This window comes from Anneissia japonica, unplaced genomic scaffold (genome assembly GCF_011630105.1).
Source record: "Anneissia japonica isolate Jap-2015-1 unplaced genomic scaffold, ASM1163010v1 scaffold287629_len218694_cov150, whole genome shotgun sequence".
In the NCBI taxonomy this organism is placed as follows: domain Eukaryota; kingdom Metazoa; phylum Echinodermata; class Crinoidea; order Comatulida; family Comatulidae; genus Anneissia; species Anneissia japonica.
Genome location: NW_022755927.1, coordinates 121,288 through 136,153, shown reverse-complemented (window position 1 = coordinate 136,153; position 14,866 = coordinate 121,288). Strand labels below are relative to the sequence as shown.

The following is a 14,866-nucleotide window of genomic DNA, read 5'->3' as shown; positions in this document are numbered from 1 at the left end:
CATCCATATTTGGGCATGATGATGTCATATCACACCCATATATGGACATGATGATGTCCTATTACATCCATATTTGGGCATGATGATGTCCTATCACACCCATTATGGACATGATGATATCCTATTACATCCATATTTGGGCATGATGATGTCCTATTACATCCATATTTGGGCATGATGTCATATCACACCCATATATGGACATGATGATGTCTTATCACATCCATATATGGACATGATGATGTCTTATCACATCCATATATGGACATGATGATGTCCTATCACACCCATTATGGACATGATGATATCCTATTACATCCATATTTGGGCATGATGTCCTATCACACCCATTATGGACATGATGATATCCTATTACATCCATATATGGGCATGATGATGTCATATCACATCCATTTTGGGCATGATGCCATCATATCATACTCATAATATAAGGGCAGATCACATACTTATCACATAAAATGTGATAGAGTGAATAAGATCCTTAGGAAGGCAAAATTGCGCATATGCCCCTAAAAGGCCGTACTTCATGACAGTATAATGCTTCCCTTATTGGAAAGGTAAACTCCTGTAGATGGTGCCATTCATCCAAAAATCAGCATCAGTGACAAAAAAAAAAAAAAAATAAAATCCTATCCTATCCTATCCTCCACATTATAAACTTTTAAATGATTGGTTATTTACAGGAATCAACTTATTATTGCCAAAGTTATGAGTAGAAATATATTGGCTTCTTTGTACTTCAGGCTATGTTCTCACACGGCAGCTAACGGTTAGCAGGATCCGAATTCTGCTAATCGTTAGCTGCCGTGCGTCCATACGAGAAAATCCCGATCCGGATACCAAGAATACGATGATCGAATCACTAGCCAATAAGAAACTGGAAATTGTAAACGCGTACGTGTGATTGGTTGATGATAGAAACATGCTCAATTGTTAACTGATAGCACTTGCTAACCGTTAGCGGTATCCGGATACCGCTAACGGTTATTATTCTATCCTCACCCACATTCCATGTCCATCTTTTCTATAGCGTCTTGGTTGACCCCCTGGGAATACGTCAGGCCCAGGTTGAGGGTGTAAAATCACATATTTCAGGGTTTCACGCACATGGCTCACAAAATCGGGTGGCTCAACATCAGGTGAAGTAGAGAGGTTCTATTAAAACCATCAAAGAAATTTAACTAAATATTGACAATTTCTTCACTTTAAATTATTTTAATTTTATTTTCTTAACTATTTTTATAATCATTATATTAAAAAAAAAATTAATTATTAATAGGGTTTTAATTGTAGGCTGCAAAACAATCACTGTCGGGCCACATGCGGCTTGTGGGCTGCACTTTGCCCACCTGTGCTGTTTACCAACTCGATTTGTCCGAACTTGAAATGCAGACATTAGGACCTTTTTTTTTGGTCGTTTTTCTTACAACTTCTTTGTTTAAAAGTAAAATTATAAATTACTGACACACCCTGGAAGGAAAAATCCATTCAGCATTCTACTTTAGAGATTTGATTTATATCCATTTAGACAAGACTTTTTTTTATACCTTTTTCAGTGAACTAATGTTTTTAAAGACCATTGGGGTTGGGGGGGGGAAATATTAAAAAGAAAATTTTGTTTTCTTATTTAGCAAACAATTTTGACAAAAAATTCCAGACAGAGAAAATAAAAATAAAATTTTAGTGGTGAATGTAAAGAGTATAGTAATTGGATGTCAAATGCTTTAAATTTATATACTGTAATTAGCAAGAAATATATATATCTTATTTTTTGAAGATTTCAATGCAGCATATTTTCCAAAAACACTTTTTTTTCAATCTCCATTCTTTTTTTTGTGCTTCATTGGCCAAAACTGAAATGTTACTTTTATTCAAAATCATCATTATTGGCAGGCGGGGGATTTGCTATTAACAAGTTATGAAAAAAGTCTTGTTTTACTTTTCATACCTGTTTGATGACTGTATCTGATTGTTGAAGCCAAAGGAAAGCCCTTGGCCATGGGTTATAATGAAAGCTTTTAATCCTTAATTCTCTTGATTTGTAATCATAAATATTCATCATCTACAATAAAAATTAAAAATGATTATTTTAATTCAAAATCAAATCATGACATAACATAAAAGGCACATAAAGTAAATTAACTTTATTATGATCCTGAAATATGTAACTCAGATTTTTGAATTCATTATTTTAAATGGGTTTAGAATCCCAATAAGAAATTTGTATTGGGCAGTGTGGTTGATAATTTCAAAGCTTAGCCAGTTGATTTTACAAGTCCCCATCCATTGATTAATTATACAAATAATAAATGTTTATGAATTCAATGGGAAGAACACTTTCATGTGTGTAAAAACTGACTGTTCATTCAATGAGGCAGAGCCAAGTTGAATGGAGCAGACAATCTTTCAACTTATGAAAATATTCTTTATATTGCGCGAATAAAAAACATTCATTATTTGTTTTATAACACACCTAAAATAGATCCTTGTCATTTGATATTTTATTAAAAAAATCTTTTTTTTCTGAATGGAACAGTCCAGCTTCTTTTAACAAATGAAAAGATTAGGTTGAGAGGTGAAACAGATAAAAAAAAATGATACAAAAATGCAAGCATGGAACTCATAGTTTGTGACGAAATGGCGTAAATAACCAATGTCATGTGATGTGAAATCCACCAATCAAATGACAAGAATCTATTAATAGGCATGTTATAAATCAACCTCATTACTATAAAATATTACATATAATTTTTCTTACATCCTTATCACCAACAAATGTTTTGGTACTCCTAAGGGTCATATCTGGTCCTTTGTCTGAAAAAGTTGCAGGAAATATTGTTCCATTTTTTAAATCAACACCTGCCAATCAAAATAAATAATTGCATTCACGTTAATATACGTACAATTCATTTGCAAATATTATAATTATGGATGTAATTAATTGTATCATAGCTTACATCAAAATTTAATTGAAAATAATAAAAACTACAGCCTTAACATCGGCACAGGTTCAAGCTGCTACCCGCTAAAGGTTTCGGTTGGCTGAACCAGGTCTTCTCGGATAAGGACTTAAAATGGAGGTCCAGTGTATACAATTTTGTATCCACAATGATATATGATTTGCAAACTGAAAAGGAATTTTCAATTAATACGGTATAGCATTGGACAATAGAATTTATTTTGACTATAAAAGAGAGAAAAAAAGGTAGACAAACCAATGCCATAAATAACAGGCCAATGTATTCCATTCTTCACTACATCATTAAAATCTAAAATCAAAGAAATAAATCTACATTAGATTGAGACGCAGCTTATAATGATTCGAGACAAAGTCTGTAAGTAATTGGAGGTGGTCTTCAATTTGGAGTCTGAGGGAAACATGTATGAAATTTTTTTAATGGTTTCCAGGGCCTTGTGTAGGTTAATTGCAATATAAAAAGGAAAAGCAAACACTTACAGGGTTGTAGCTACAGAACACTATGGTTAGGCGATAGACATTTCAAGGGTTGTGGGTGACAACATTTGTAAATTCTAAATAATAAGAGTGGATTTTAAGGATGGTAAAGTTGGTTAATTATTAAGGTGGATGGTGGGTCATGACATCAGCTTTAGACTGGGTGGAAAACTTCAAAGATGGGTGGCCCTGCCTACCTCAGCCCACCATAACTACATCCCTGCAGTAAATCAAAGTCATAGACACAGGACTTTTAAACCATGGATTAAGGTAAGTTAGAAATGGATGAAATCTTACCTGACATGCAAGCAGTCATCAAAGAAATTGGAAGGGGTTGATTGTGAAATTCATCTGTGAAAAAATAGAAGCTGAAATAACAGCAAACAACATATGAGGTAATATAGGAATCAAATCATGTTTTCACAACAGAAATCAACCGATTCTAGATGTCATGACAAGAATCTTTATTTTATTTACTTATTTAACTTTCTTTTATACGGGTGGCTCTTACAGCGAGGCTGACTCAAAGAGGCCCTCATAACAAATACAAACATATACAGTAACATGAGTAAAATACAGAGAGAATAAATAAAATAGATTTTTTATAAAATTTAAAAACAATGTATAAAAGTATTCTCAAAAATTGTTAAACTAACCTTAAAAATTTCAATTTCAATAAAATCAGTCTTTAACTATATTTGAGCGCTTTTTTTTTAGTTTATTTTTAAAAGAGTAAAATGTATTGCAGTTTCGCATATCATAAGGGAGTGAACTAAGATAGTAGGGGCCTTTTGGAAAGACAAAAAAAAGAAAAAGGAATTATTGATCATCCAAAATGCTCCAGAGGTGTCTAAAAAACAAACACTCCTCTAAGGTAGTTTTGTCTCTCGATAGACCCCTTTCAGACAACTTTGGATTCACCCTTGCAATACATAATTGAATAATAAGGAAGTTTTCGATTGCATCACGCACATCTTTACAAGAGTCGTGCGTAAAAAAATATTTAAAAACTTAAGCCCACATCTACACAACAGCTGACAAAAAATGCAGGTACACACAGACTAAACTGTACATACAATATTAAAACTACAATTTAAAAAAAATCACTTTAATACCATCGACAATTTTAAATCAAAAGTAAGGAGTAACTTTGTATATATTTGTATACAATACAGATAGGCCTATTTTAATTAATTATCTAATCCATTTAACAAGGGAATTCTGATTAATAAATTAAAAAATAAAAAGCACCCAACCTAGGCTTTTTTTTTTTTTTTTTTTTGGGTATTTATTTTTTTTTTGGGTATTTATTTTGTCTTTCAAGAAGTTATTTAAATTATTAATTATTCCCCACCAACCCCTGTCCTACCTAAAAGCCTATACGTTCCCATCCTACGTAAGCCAGAAGGCGGCCTACCTTACGTGTCAATATAAAAGTAGCATAGCCTAAAGGAGGGGCCTGCCGCCTAGGCTCCTAGCCTGAAGAACAATTTACATGTTAGGGCCTAGGCCTAGGCATAATTGTTCATTAAAGTATTTGCAAATGGCAAATACACACCTTGAGCCTTGCAAACTTTTCGGAAATCACCTGACAAATATTGAGTTTTAATAAATCTCCTATATCAGTATCTTCGATAAAAACAGGCATTTTATTTCCTCATACAAAACGCATAGCCTAGGCCTACTTTTGTTCGAAATGCGTACCGAAAAGTTTGCAATAATTTAGTGTTGCCTGTAATATTGCAGAGGAAGGGTGGTCAATGTCGGCAATTGTAGCTAATATTTTAGAAATTTTATTATTACGTTCAATATAACGACTTTGAATTTAAGTATAAAAGTACGTTTTGTAATTTATTTATGCATTGTTGTTATGTCTATAAAAACATTAAATATAATATAACGCTCAGAAATAACTACCCCAGCAATAATAATGAAAACGACCAAATTAATTATCGTCAATTCACGTCCACTCTCGCGTCAAACCATGTCAACTCGCGTCAACTATCTATTAACTGGCAGCGTCACATGTTTATTACTGTAATATTAATAATCTGTCTCTTATACACATCTAGATGTGTATAAGAGACAGGATATATAAGTTGAGATAAGTACTTTAAATATCATATTTAATTGCACACTAGAACCCCTATTAAGGGGACACCATCAGAACCAAAAAAGTGTCCCAATAATAAGGATGCCCCTTTACAGGGGCTGAAAATATTACATGGCTGAACATGTGTCTCCTAAATAGGGTGTCCCAAAGGAGGGGTTCTGCAGTACAGAATTACCTTTTTACATGTAGGTATGTTGTCATTATCATTAAGCAAAAATTATGAAGAAAAACTACATTAAAAGAGCCCCTCCAACCATCCCCCCCCCCAAAAAAAACTTGTCATTTACCTTTATTCCTGAGAACAAGTATATGACATGTTGTTGCATCTTCTGTCCCTATAACACTGATTGCATCTATGAAAGACAAAAAGATATAGCAAGTCATATCAGATGGTCTATTCTACAGTGCATAATTTACCACAAGGTCCTGCCTGCAAAGAATCAAATAATAATGTAATACAATGTTGACCATAGCGCATTCTCAATATGTGGTGATAAAATATATTTGGCGGTTTTTTCCCCCTTTTCCTCTTTCCAAAAGTGGGAGGGGCCCAGGTTGGGTGGACCAACATTGGATCCGCACCTCCATCCGTGGGAGTGTATGAAATGATCTTACCATCATCTGGGAGGGAGCAGGCAAATTCTCTCTGATTTACATAGAGTACTCCATTTGAGTGGCACGTCTGTACAGGCTGTGACCGAAACTTGATTGCTTCTTCCTGTTGGAAAAAATACAGGTCTCTCACTAATTAAAGACCCATCTTGACTTAAAGACCAAAAATGTCTTTTAGTCAAAAGTTAGTGGTCTTTAGTTGGAGGGAGAATTGTATGGTTGATTTTTTTTTTCTAAATGTGAAGTTTATCCAATGAATGAGTGTGAGAGATCATTAAAATAATCATCACTAAAATTAATTATCAGTTTAAAATGTTTTTAGGAATTTTTGGTCTTAAGGTTTATTAAATACATTGATATTTATATTTTTATAACAGAGCTAGTTCTATCAGGGAGTATTTCCTGGTTCTACAATCTTCTTCATACACCTGGGATTGATAGTTATTCATTGGGGTTGGGAATTTCCATCTGGGATTAGGAAATTTTTCAGTAGTACATGTTGAGAATTATGCAATGCAAATTTCTGCCATTATTTTATTTATTTACTTTATGAACAGACGCCTCTGGAAAGGCGACACTTACAAGAGTCGTGCGTAAAAAAATATTTAAAAACTTAAGCCCACATCTACACAACAGCTGACAAAAAATGCAGGTACACACAGACTAAACTGTACATACAATATTAAAACTACAATTTAAAAAAAATCACTTTAATACCATCGACAATTTTAAATCAAAAGTAAGGAGTAACTTTGTATATATTTGTATACAATACAGATAGGCCTATTTTAATTAATTATCTAATCCATTTAACAAGGGAATTCTGATTAATAAATTAAAAAATAAAAAGCACCCAACCTAGGCTTTTTTTTTTTTTTTTTTTTGGGTATTTATTTTTTTTTTGGGTATTTATTTTGTCTTTCAAGAAGTTATTTAAATTATTAATTATTCCCCACCAACCCCTGTCCTACCTAAAAGCCTATACGTTCCCATCCTACGTAAGCCTGAAGGCGGCCTACCTTACGTGTCAATATAAAAGTAGCATAGCCCAAAGGAGGGGCCTGCCGCCTAGGCTCTAGCCTGAAGAACAATTTACATGTTTGTTAGGGCCTAGGCATAATTGTTCATTAAAGTATTTGCAAATGGCAAATACACACCTTGAGCCTTGCAAACTTTTCGGAAATCACCTGACAAATATTGAGTTTTAATAAATCTCCTATATCAGTATCTTCGATAAAAACAGGCATTTTATTTCCTCATACAAAACGCATAGCCTAGGCCTACTTTTGTTCGAAATGCGTACCGAAAAGTTTGCAATAATTTAGTGTTGCCTGTAATATTGCAGAGGAAGGGTGGTCAATGTCGGCAATTGTAGCTAATATTTTAGAAATTTTATTATTACGTTCAATATAACGACTTTGAATTTAAGTATAAAAGTACGTTTTGTAATTTATTTATGCATTGTTGTTATGTCTATAAAAACATTAAATATAATATAACGCTCAGAAATAACTACCCCAGCAATAATAATGAAAACGACCAAATTAATTATCGTCAATTCACGTCCACTCTCGCGTCAAACCATGTCAACTCGCGTCAACTATCTATTAACTGGCAGCGTCACATGTTTATTACTGTAATATTAATAATTTCAAAATTTAAAAAAAACACTATGCAACACCACTGAAGAAAGACCTAGGTATCTAGTCGGCTCCTTGGTTCGGACCTTTTGTTAAACAAGTCGGACCACCTGTCAGCAAATTTCTGGACCCCAACTGAATAGATTACCAGCCAATCATCATATTATACAGTACAGGTATAGTTAATTAGTGTGGAAAATATTTTATTATGCTTATTTTCAATTAAAAGTTAATAAACTTAGCTTTTAATTCACAAAAAAGTAATTTTAGTACAGTAATACAGTATCATATCTGTATAAAACATAGAGCTATAATTATGGTATAAAATGAAACATGACGCGACATTTCTTCTGTTGACGTGAGTTGACGATAATTAGTACTGTATGACACTTCACGCTGTCACCAACCAACCCAACCCATCAAAACAACAACAGGAAGGAAGAAAGCAAGCGGAAGAAAGGAGGGGACGCTAAGGTTATTAAGGAAGCTTAATCACTAATATAATAATTAAAATGGCAGAGATGATCGACAGCCTAGCTTCTGAAATCGATGCTAAAATAAACATTTCACCTCCTGTAGACTTTGGTAAGTAGGCCTACTGATTTCATTCAAGAGCGTCGAGCGAAGGTGGGCATGCTTCCCCCCTGACTGAGCAGGCTACTCACTTTGAGTCAAGCCAGAGAGGGCGTACGCTAGGCTAGCTAGGACGTAAGCTACGCCTACTAGAATAGAACAGACCAGGCCTAACCTAGCCTAGGCATACAATAGGAGCAATTAAATTATCATGCTAAATGTGAACGCATTTCGATAATGAATGTACAACAATGATGATGCATAATACGTTTATTGTTTTTTTATTGTTTGATTGAGACTGCGTTAGTTAACACATGATAAATACAAAGTTGAATATATATATTAAAAAAAAAAAAAAAAATAGCTCAAAAAACTACTTATTCTCAGTATCATAAAAAACTTTATTTGAGGAAAATTGAGCCACTGGTTACGGTTTTATAAACATTTGAAGTTTATGAGCACGTGAATAGCAAGTTGCATGTTAATAATATTTCTGTCACTTTTTGCCATATATTTCTGTTAATTTTTGTAAATGCTAAAAAATAGTGTACATTTTGATTGTAAATTTTTACTGCAAATTACATTGCTCATGTAGCCTTAATACACAACGACCCAAAAATTTATAATTTTTTCAGATGATCTTTGACCCACAATTCTGAAAATAGAATTAAAACTATTCCTCACCCACCCCCGACTTCAAATGACGAATTTCATTGACCGTTACGCATGACGTCATCCTCTTGCAACAAAAACTAGCATCGTCTCACAATTCTCTCGAAATCATCTTATGTTTAATATCCACTTCAATCCTTAAATATTTAACTATTTTTTTAGATAATCATTAGCTAAAAGTATATTTTAATACTTTAAGTATCATTTAGTTAACTTTTTGAACTCATATTTATTTTATTCACATGAAAAATATTGCCGTTTATATGCAGCACTTTCGTTAAGATCGTTATGGTTTACCTCGTGTACACGATGGCCGATCAACATCTGATCGTCGGTTTTGCCGTGCCAAAAAAAAAAATATTGCTACGCCTCGTATTACATTCATATTGGCAAAAAAACTCTTAGATAAACTAATCTTCGTTATTAAAAAATTGAACTTTATTACTCGCAATTCTCTGGAAAAAACAGCGAATTTTAATGAAATTTTCAAAAGTTGATAACTTCGATAAAAGTTGACCGATTTCGGAAAAAATCAAAATGGTGTACTACTTCGACCCCTGAGTGACCTGATTGACCTGATGAAAACGTCTCAACCAATCAAAAAGCATTTTATATGAATATTTTCTTGAGGCCTTTGTTGACAAAAACACGCTTGGCTGCACTTGGCTGATGACACTAATTGAAGTGCGTGACGTCACCCATCGCGTGGTGCTTAACTGTGGTTTTTCTGTGGAAAACGTTTCAATTTAAAAAGATACCAGGCTGTACATGACTGTATCATGTATGACCATTTTGTTTTGTTTGATTGTAACATAATGAATTGATTGTTTCTTATTCTGTATTTAATATTTTTGGACCGCAATGGAAATAAGTTTGCCGGTTGGGTACATTATGGCGTTTTTTTTTTGTTTTTTTTTTTTTATATTAATTTTGTATTTAGAATAAAGAAATTTTTTAAAATGTAAAAAAATTCTTCCATTCATCATTTATCTTTTCTCTGCAAACTCCTTCGATTGTTTGTGTATATTTTATATTTAAATGCTCCACCTTGTTTCTGAGTGTAACTGCAAGGCATCTTCATTCATAAAACAAAACATCATAAATTTCCCCTTTTCTTTTTCAGAAAAGCCATGGTGTGCCTCAGCCAAAGCAAACAAAAAGAATTGATAAAATGAATGCAACTTTTTTGCATTGTCTAAATATTAATTAAAAGGGAATGCAATTGAATCACCGGCTAGTTGCAGGGGGCCTACTCTGATAATATACGTGATATATTTTCATATTTTTATTTATGTCACATTGTATAGTTAATCAAGAACAATCACAGGGGTAATGTGTGCATTGATTCTTATAACCTTATTAACAGAAACTAGGGCCTACAATTTCATTATTTCAAAATCGCACAAAAGCAAATACCTATTATTTTAAGTATTAACATTATTTTTTAATGAATTATTATTTCATTATATTATAAATGCTATGAAAACAAAACCAATGTCTTTATTATAGTTGGTTATGTAATTGTAGACATCTTAAAACTTACATACAAAAAAAAGTACAAAAGGGAAGCTCAAAGAGACTGCAAAAGTGCAAATGAGTACGGTATCGAGAGAAGAGCAGCGAAATGAATGGTACTGTATGTGAATTTCAAATCAAACGGCATTGGAACCAACCGAAATTTGAAAAGGTCCACATTTTCATGACAGTCAATAATGTTCCAGTACTGAATATAAAATTTGTGATTTTCAGTGGTTTAAAAATCACAGAATCACATACTTAACTAGTAATCTATTGAGGATTGGTTTACTATAAAGCCCCCCCCCCCATCACCCAAACTGCATCCAAAAGGCACTTTAAATACGAAGCATTTTTTTGCTCTCATATCGGAGAATTCCTTGTTTTGCATGTACACCAGGTACTCCCAGGTTAAGCAAATCAAATGTATAGTGTCTTGGCCAAATACAAAATTTTGGGGCATGTCCCAAATATTGGCGCCCACTTTGGGGAATATCCTGCAGGAAGTGATGAAAAAAATGTTTCCTATTTAAATTTTAATAGCAAAAACAAACAGCCAGCGACTCAAAACAAGTTTTAGAAATGATAACTATTTTGTTCATTGCAATTTTGTATTCATTTGTTATATTCTAACAAAAACTTATAAAAATGTTATTTAATACCTAAAATTGTTTAAAAGTTTAATCAAATGCGGCTTGTGTAAAGCTAAAATGTCAGAGCTTCTTCCAGGGACTTGGGAGAGAGGAAAAGGAGAGTCTGACATTACTACTTGGAAAGTTCCTCTAGTACCAAAACAAAGTTATGTTGCTTGCCTTTAAAGAGCTAGGGTTCATTTTGCACAAGATTGGAGTTTCGATTTTGCATTTATTTGTACTGTGGTTTTGTTTCCTTGTTTTTATCTTCTTTGTATTATTTTCATTACTTATACTGTATCATAAAAGTCTGGTCAAAAATTTTGTTAAATTGTTATAGCGCAAGTATGGCGTAGTTTCCAACCAATTTCGATTTATGATTTAAAATAAAACCAATCATAAATTTTCTCAGGTCCTGGATATGAGCCGAAAACCTCTGAGCCAATTGCTCGCCCTTTGAGTAACATGGATGAAGTATTGCTATGGAAACCCGGTGAAGATGAATTCAATGTTGCGAGTGAGGTTCTAGCCAGACGAACTGAATCAAGTGTGCCGAAACCAAAGACATTGGTATGCCACGATATGATGGGTGGATATGTAGATGACAGGTTTGTACTTTGTAGGGACACAGAAATGGCTATGCTTCAGCGAACACACAGTTGTTACCACCAGTAACAAAAAATGCTGTCCTCTATCTAGTAGTAAACAGTCAACAAATATCTTATAATTTACAAGATAGCATTCTCCGCGATTTCTGCGTTTAAATTCTGTAATAATGTAGTATAGGGGCCCTCACACAAACGTGATTACTTTGACATCAGAGATCGTTAATTAAAGATCTGTGTGCAAATTCTATAACTACCATGATATAACTACCATGTGGTTCAAACTGCACATGCCCGTGTTAAGCGACGTAAAGCTATGTTGTGTGTATAATTCAATATACTACTAATGACTTGCACACCCCCAACCTAATTATAGTTATCCTATTTTGTCAATTATATCTAAATAAACTAGCATGCAAACATAAAAAGAAAAAACCCTGTATGTAGTAATTGTTAAAGTGTTTTTTTCCATAGTGTCTGATTTTCATTTAAATTAATGCAAACTTAAATCTCCTGTCGTAGGTTTGTTCAAGGAGTAGCTAAGAATGATTGCTACCGCTTCTACCATTGGCAATATATTGACATATTCATGTACTTCAGTCACCATTTTCTGACCATCCCTCCGGCGCCCTGGACCAATGCAGCCCACAAGAACGGCACCCTAATGCTTGGTATGTACCATTGTAATTTACTGTATACAACACATCCATGTTCAGTGGAAAATTTGTTTCGATATTTTAGTTGATGTTTTAATATACCGATATTAACCCATAGTACAGCAGTGAATGAATTCAGGGTTCGTTTTTCAGTCTATTTGATTATATATGGACCTTACTTCTAAGCCTCACCTCTTGGATATTAGGGAGTTTTCACAAGCTTACGATAACAAATAGGGCTACGTCATAACATTTTCTGATAACCTTTCATTTACAGTAGCATATTTGTTACAATTTGGACGACTCATGCCTTTTTCATGAATCAAGAATCATATTGAACTAATACAGCATATTGCCAAGAATATTTTAGGCATAAATGAATAAAATGGTAATCATGCATAATAATGTGCTTTTTTTTTTTTAGCGCATATTGAAATAATCTCTCTGTGTCATTTGACTTATTACCCTCACTAATTGGATGTTAATGTTTGACCTTTATCATGGTTGTTACAGGCACTTTCATTACTGAATGGAAGGATGGGGCAGAGCGATGCAAGCAAGTCTTGGCAAGTGAGGACGCTTATAAGTGTTTTGCTGACAAGATGGTGGCATTAGCTAAGTATTACAGATTTGACGGATGGCTAATCAATGTTGAAAACCAAATAGAGGTAATGCACTTGTAAATGACATCTTATAATGAGTGTATTGATAAAACATGTTACTATGATAAAATCAAGAATGCAGTACAAACGTTTATTTACCACCGCCAAGGAGGTTATTTGTTCACTGCTGACTGTCGGGCTGTCTTACTGTCTGTCTGTTAGCTAGATTACGCAATAACTAATAAATGGATCATCATTAAATTTAGTGGAATGGTACATAATAATCAAAGAAAAAAGACACCATTCAATTTTCAGAAGAACAGGTCAAAAGGCAAGGTCAAGGTCACGAAAATTTGAGCATAAATGAACATAATGGAATGCCCATGTATTTGGGCAGCACTCTCAAATAAACAATGTGGCCCTCATACTATGGACAATTTCATTATTTTCTTGCGGGTATTCTCCAGCACTCAAAAAGATATGCCTAAATACAATGGGCTGTTCCATTTTTCATTGAGGGTATGCTGCAGTTTTGCCTATCATACACTGCTGTTGCTACTGTATTCAGACACAGGGTGAAGTGACTGCTCTAGTTTTCATTATGAATTAATTTGTGTATTTTTGCTACATATTGATCTCATTTTACGTTTACTTTTTACAGTACATCAGTGAATTTCAAAATTTTGTTGTGTACATTATTTTTCTGTCCAGCTATCTAGCTAAGTTCTTTTTTATTTTTTTTTACAGCCAGAACAGATGCCCTATCTGGTAGAATTTGTGGAATATCTGACCTCTGAGATGCACAAACTTGACCCTGTGTCACAGGTCATCTGGTATGACAGTGTCATCCAAACAGGCAAGCTCAAGTGGCAAGATATGCTGAACGACAATAACAGGTACTGAGCATGCTCATTGTCTGTTAAGTTTGTCTTTTGTGTGTTGAGTTTTTCCTTTAATTGTTGAGTTTTATATTTTGGCCCTAATGGCCACCCATAGCTCAATAAATTTTAATTCAAAAGTTTAATTCATTATTAATTTTTTTTTTTTTTTTTCGCAGATTGTTTTTTGATCGTTGTGATGGCATTTTCTTGAATTATAATTGGAACGAGCAGAAGTTGAAGGATTCATTGCAGATGGCTGGTGACCGCAAGTACGACGTTTACGTTGGAGTTGACATATTCGGTAGAGGCTGTTTCGGCGGAGGTGGCTGGAACACATACAAGGTGCAGTATCTATCTATATGTGGTTTTGCTAGGGTATTCAAACTGGCAACAATCACACTGTTCTCAACTTGGGTAATACAGTTGTTTCTTCATTACCACTTACTTCAGAAGCAGTGGTGTATCTAAGTGTCTTGGAAGGTGGGCTAATTGGGGGAGGGGTGCAAAGGTGAAGTAGTGGTATCGATGATTGGGTTATTTGAGGTGATTTTTAACTATTTGAGCGTGATTTTTGGGTGGTGTGGTGCGCCTGAAGGTGCAAGTATTTTTTTGGGATTACGCCACAGTTCAGGTGTGATGTTAAGTTGTTGGTTTTCTGTGAATAATAGCACATGTGCAAAAAACGAACTAAGTGTTCACTACAGTATTTGAAATAATTAGATAACTGCCTCCCATTGTACTGACCATCTTTGCACTGCGACTGACATGGGTTGAAAAAAAGGAATGTAAATGATTTGATATTAGGTTTCCACAGTTGTAAAGAATATAACAGAGAATATAACAGAGAGCAGCTTAGCTCAGTCGGCTAATCTGGTGGTAGCCGCTGTGTG

At 34.0% G+C, this 14,866-nt stretch overlaps 2 protein-coding genes across 2 annotated transcripts in view; one reads left to right on the top strand and one right to left on the bottom strand.

The window, feature by feature from the left end:
• Positions 1-235: 235 nt before the first annotated feature.
• On the bottom strand, positions 236-7,504 carry LOC117123798 (protein N-terminal asparagine amidohydrolase-like). The gene is made up of 9 exons (XM_033269822.1): positions 7,358-7,504; positions 6,204-6,306; positions 5,876-5,941; positions 4,552-4,561; positions 3,773-3,843; positions 3,237-3,290; positions 2,780-2,880; positions 1,970-2,083; positions 236-1,176 (listed from the first exon to the last, which is right to left on the bottom strand). The coding sequence occupies exons 1-9, from the start codon at positions 7,445-7,447 to the stop codon at positions 1,009-1,011; spliced, it is 777 nt and encodes a 258-aa protein (XP_033125713.1). The 5' UTR covers positions 7,448-7,504; the 3' UTR covers positions 236-1,008.
• A 743-nt stretch (positions 7,505-8,247) lies between these two features.
• Positions 8,248-14,866, top strand: part of LOC117123792 (cytosolic endo-beta-N-acetylglucosaminidase-like) — a 14,840-nt gene continuing 8,221 nt past the window's right edge. The window contains exons 1-6 of the mRNA XM_033269809.1: positions 8,248-8,425; positions 11,645-11,840; positions 12,360-12,508; positions 13,007-13,161; positions 13,843-13,991; positions 14,153-14,318. Of these exons, the coding sequence (XP_033125700.1) occupies positions 8,353-8,425; positions 11,645-11,840; positions 12,360-12,508; positions 13,007-13,161; positions 13,843-13,991; positions 14,153-14,318 (888 nt within the window). The 5' untranslated portion in view covers positions 8,248-8,352. The remainder of the gene's footprint in view (positions 8,426-11,644; positions 11,841-12,359; positions 12,509-13,006; positions 13,162-13,842; positions 13,992-14,152; positions 14,319-14,866) is intronic.

Excerpts from the sequence above, each read along its gene's own strand:
- LOC117123798 (XM_033269822.1), bottom strand. The coding sequence starts at position 7,447 with ATGCCTGTTTTTATCGAAGATACTGATATAGGAGATTTATTAAAACTC. Across the intron at positions 5,942-6,203 it reads CTGCTCCCTCCCAGATGATG|ATGCAATCAGTGTTATAGGG; the intron begins GTAAGATCATTT and ends TGTCTTTCATAG. Across the intron at positions 2,084-2,779 it reads CATTTGTTGGTGATAAGGAT|ATGATGAATATTTATGATTA; the intron begins GTAAGAAAAATT and ends TTTTTATTGTAG.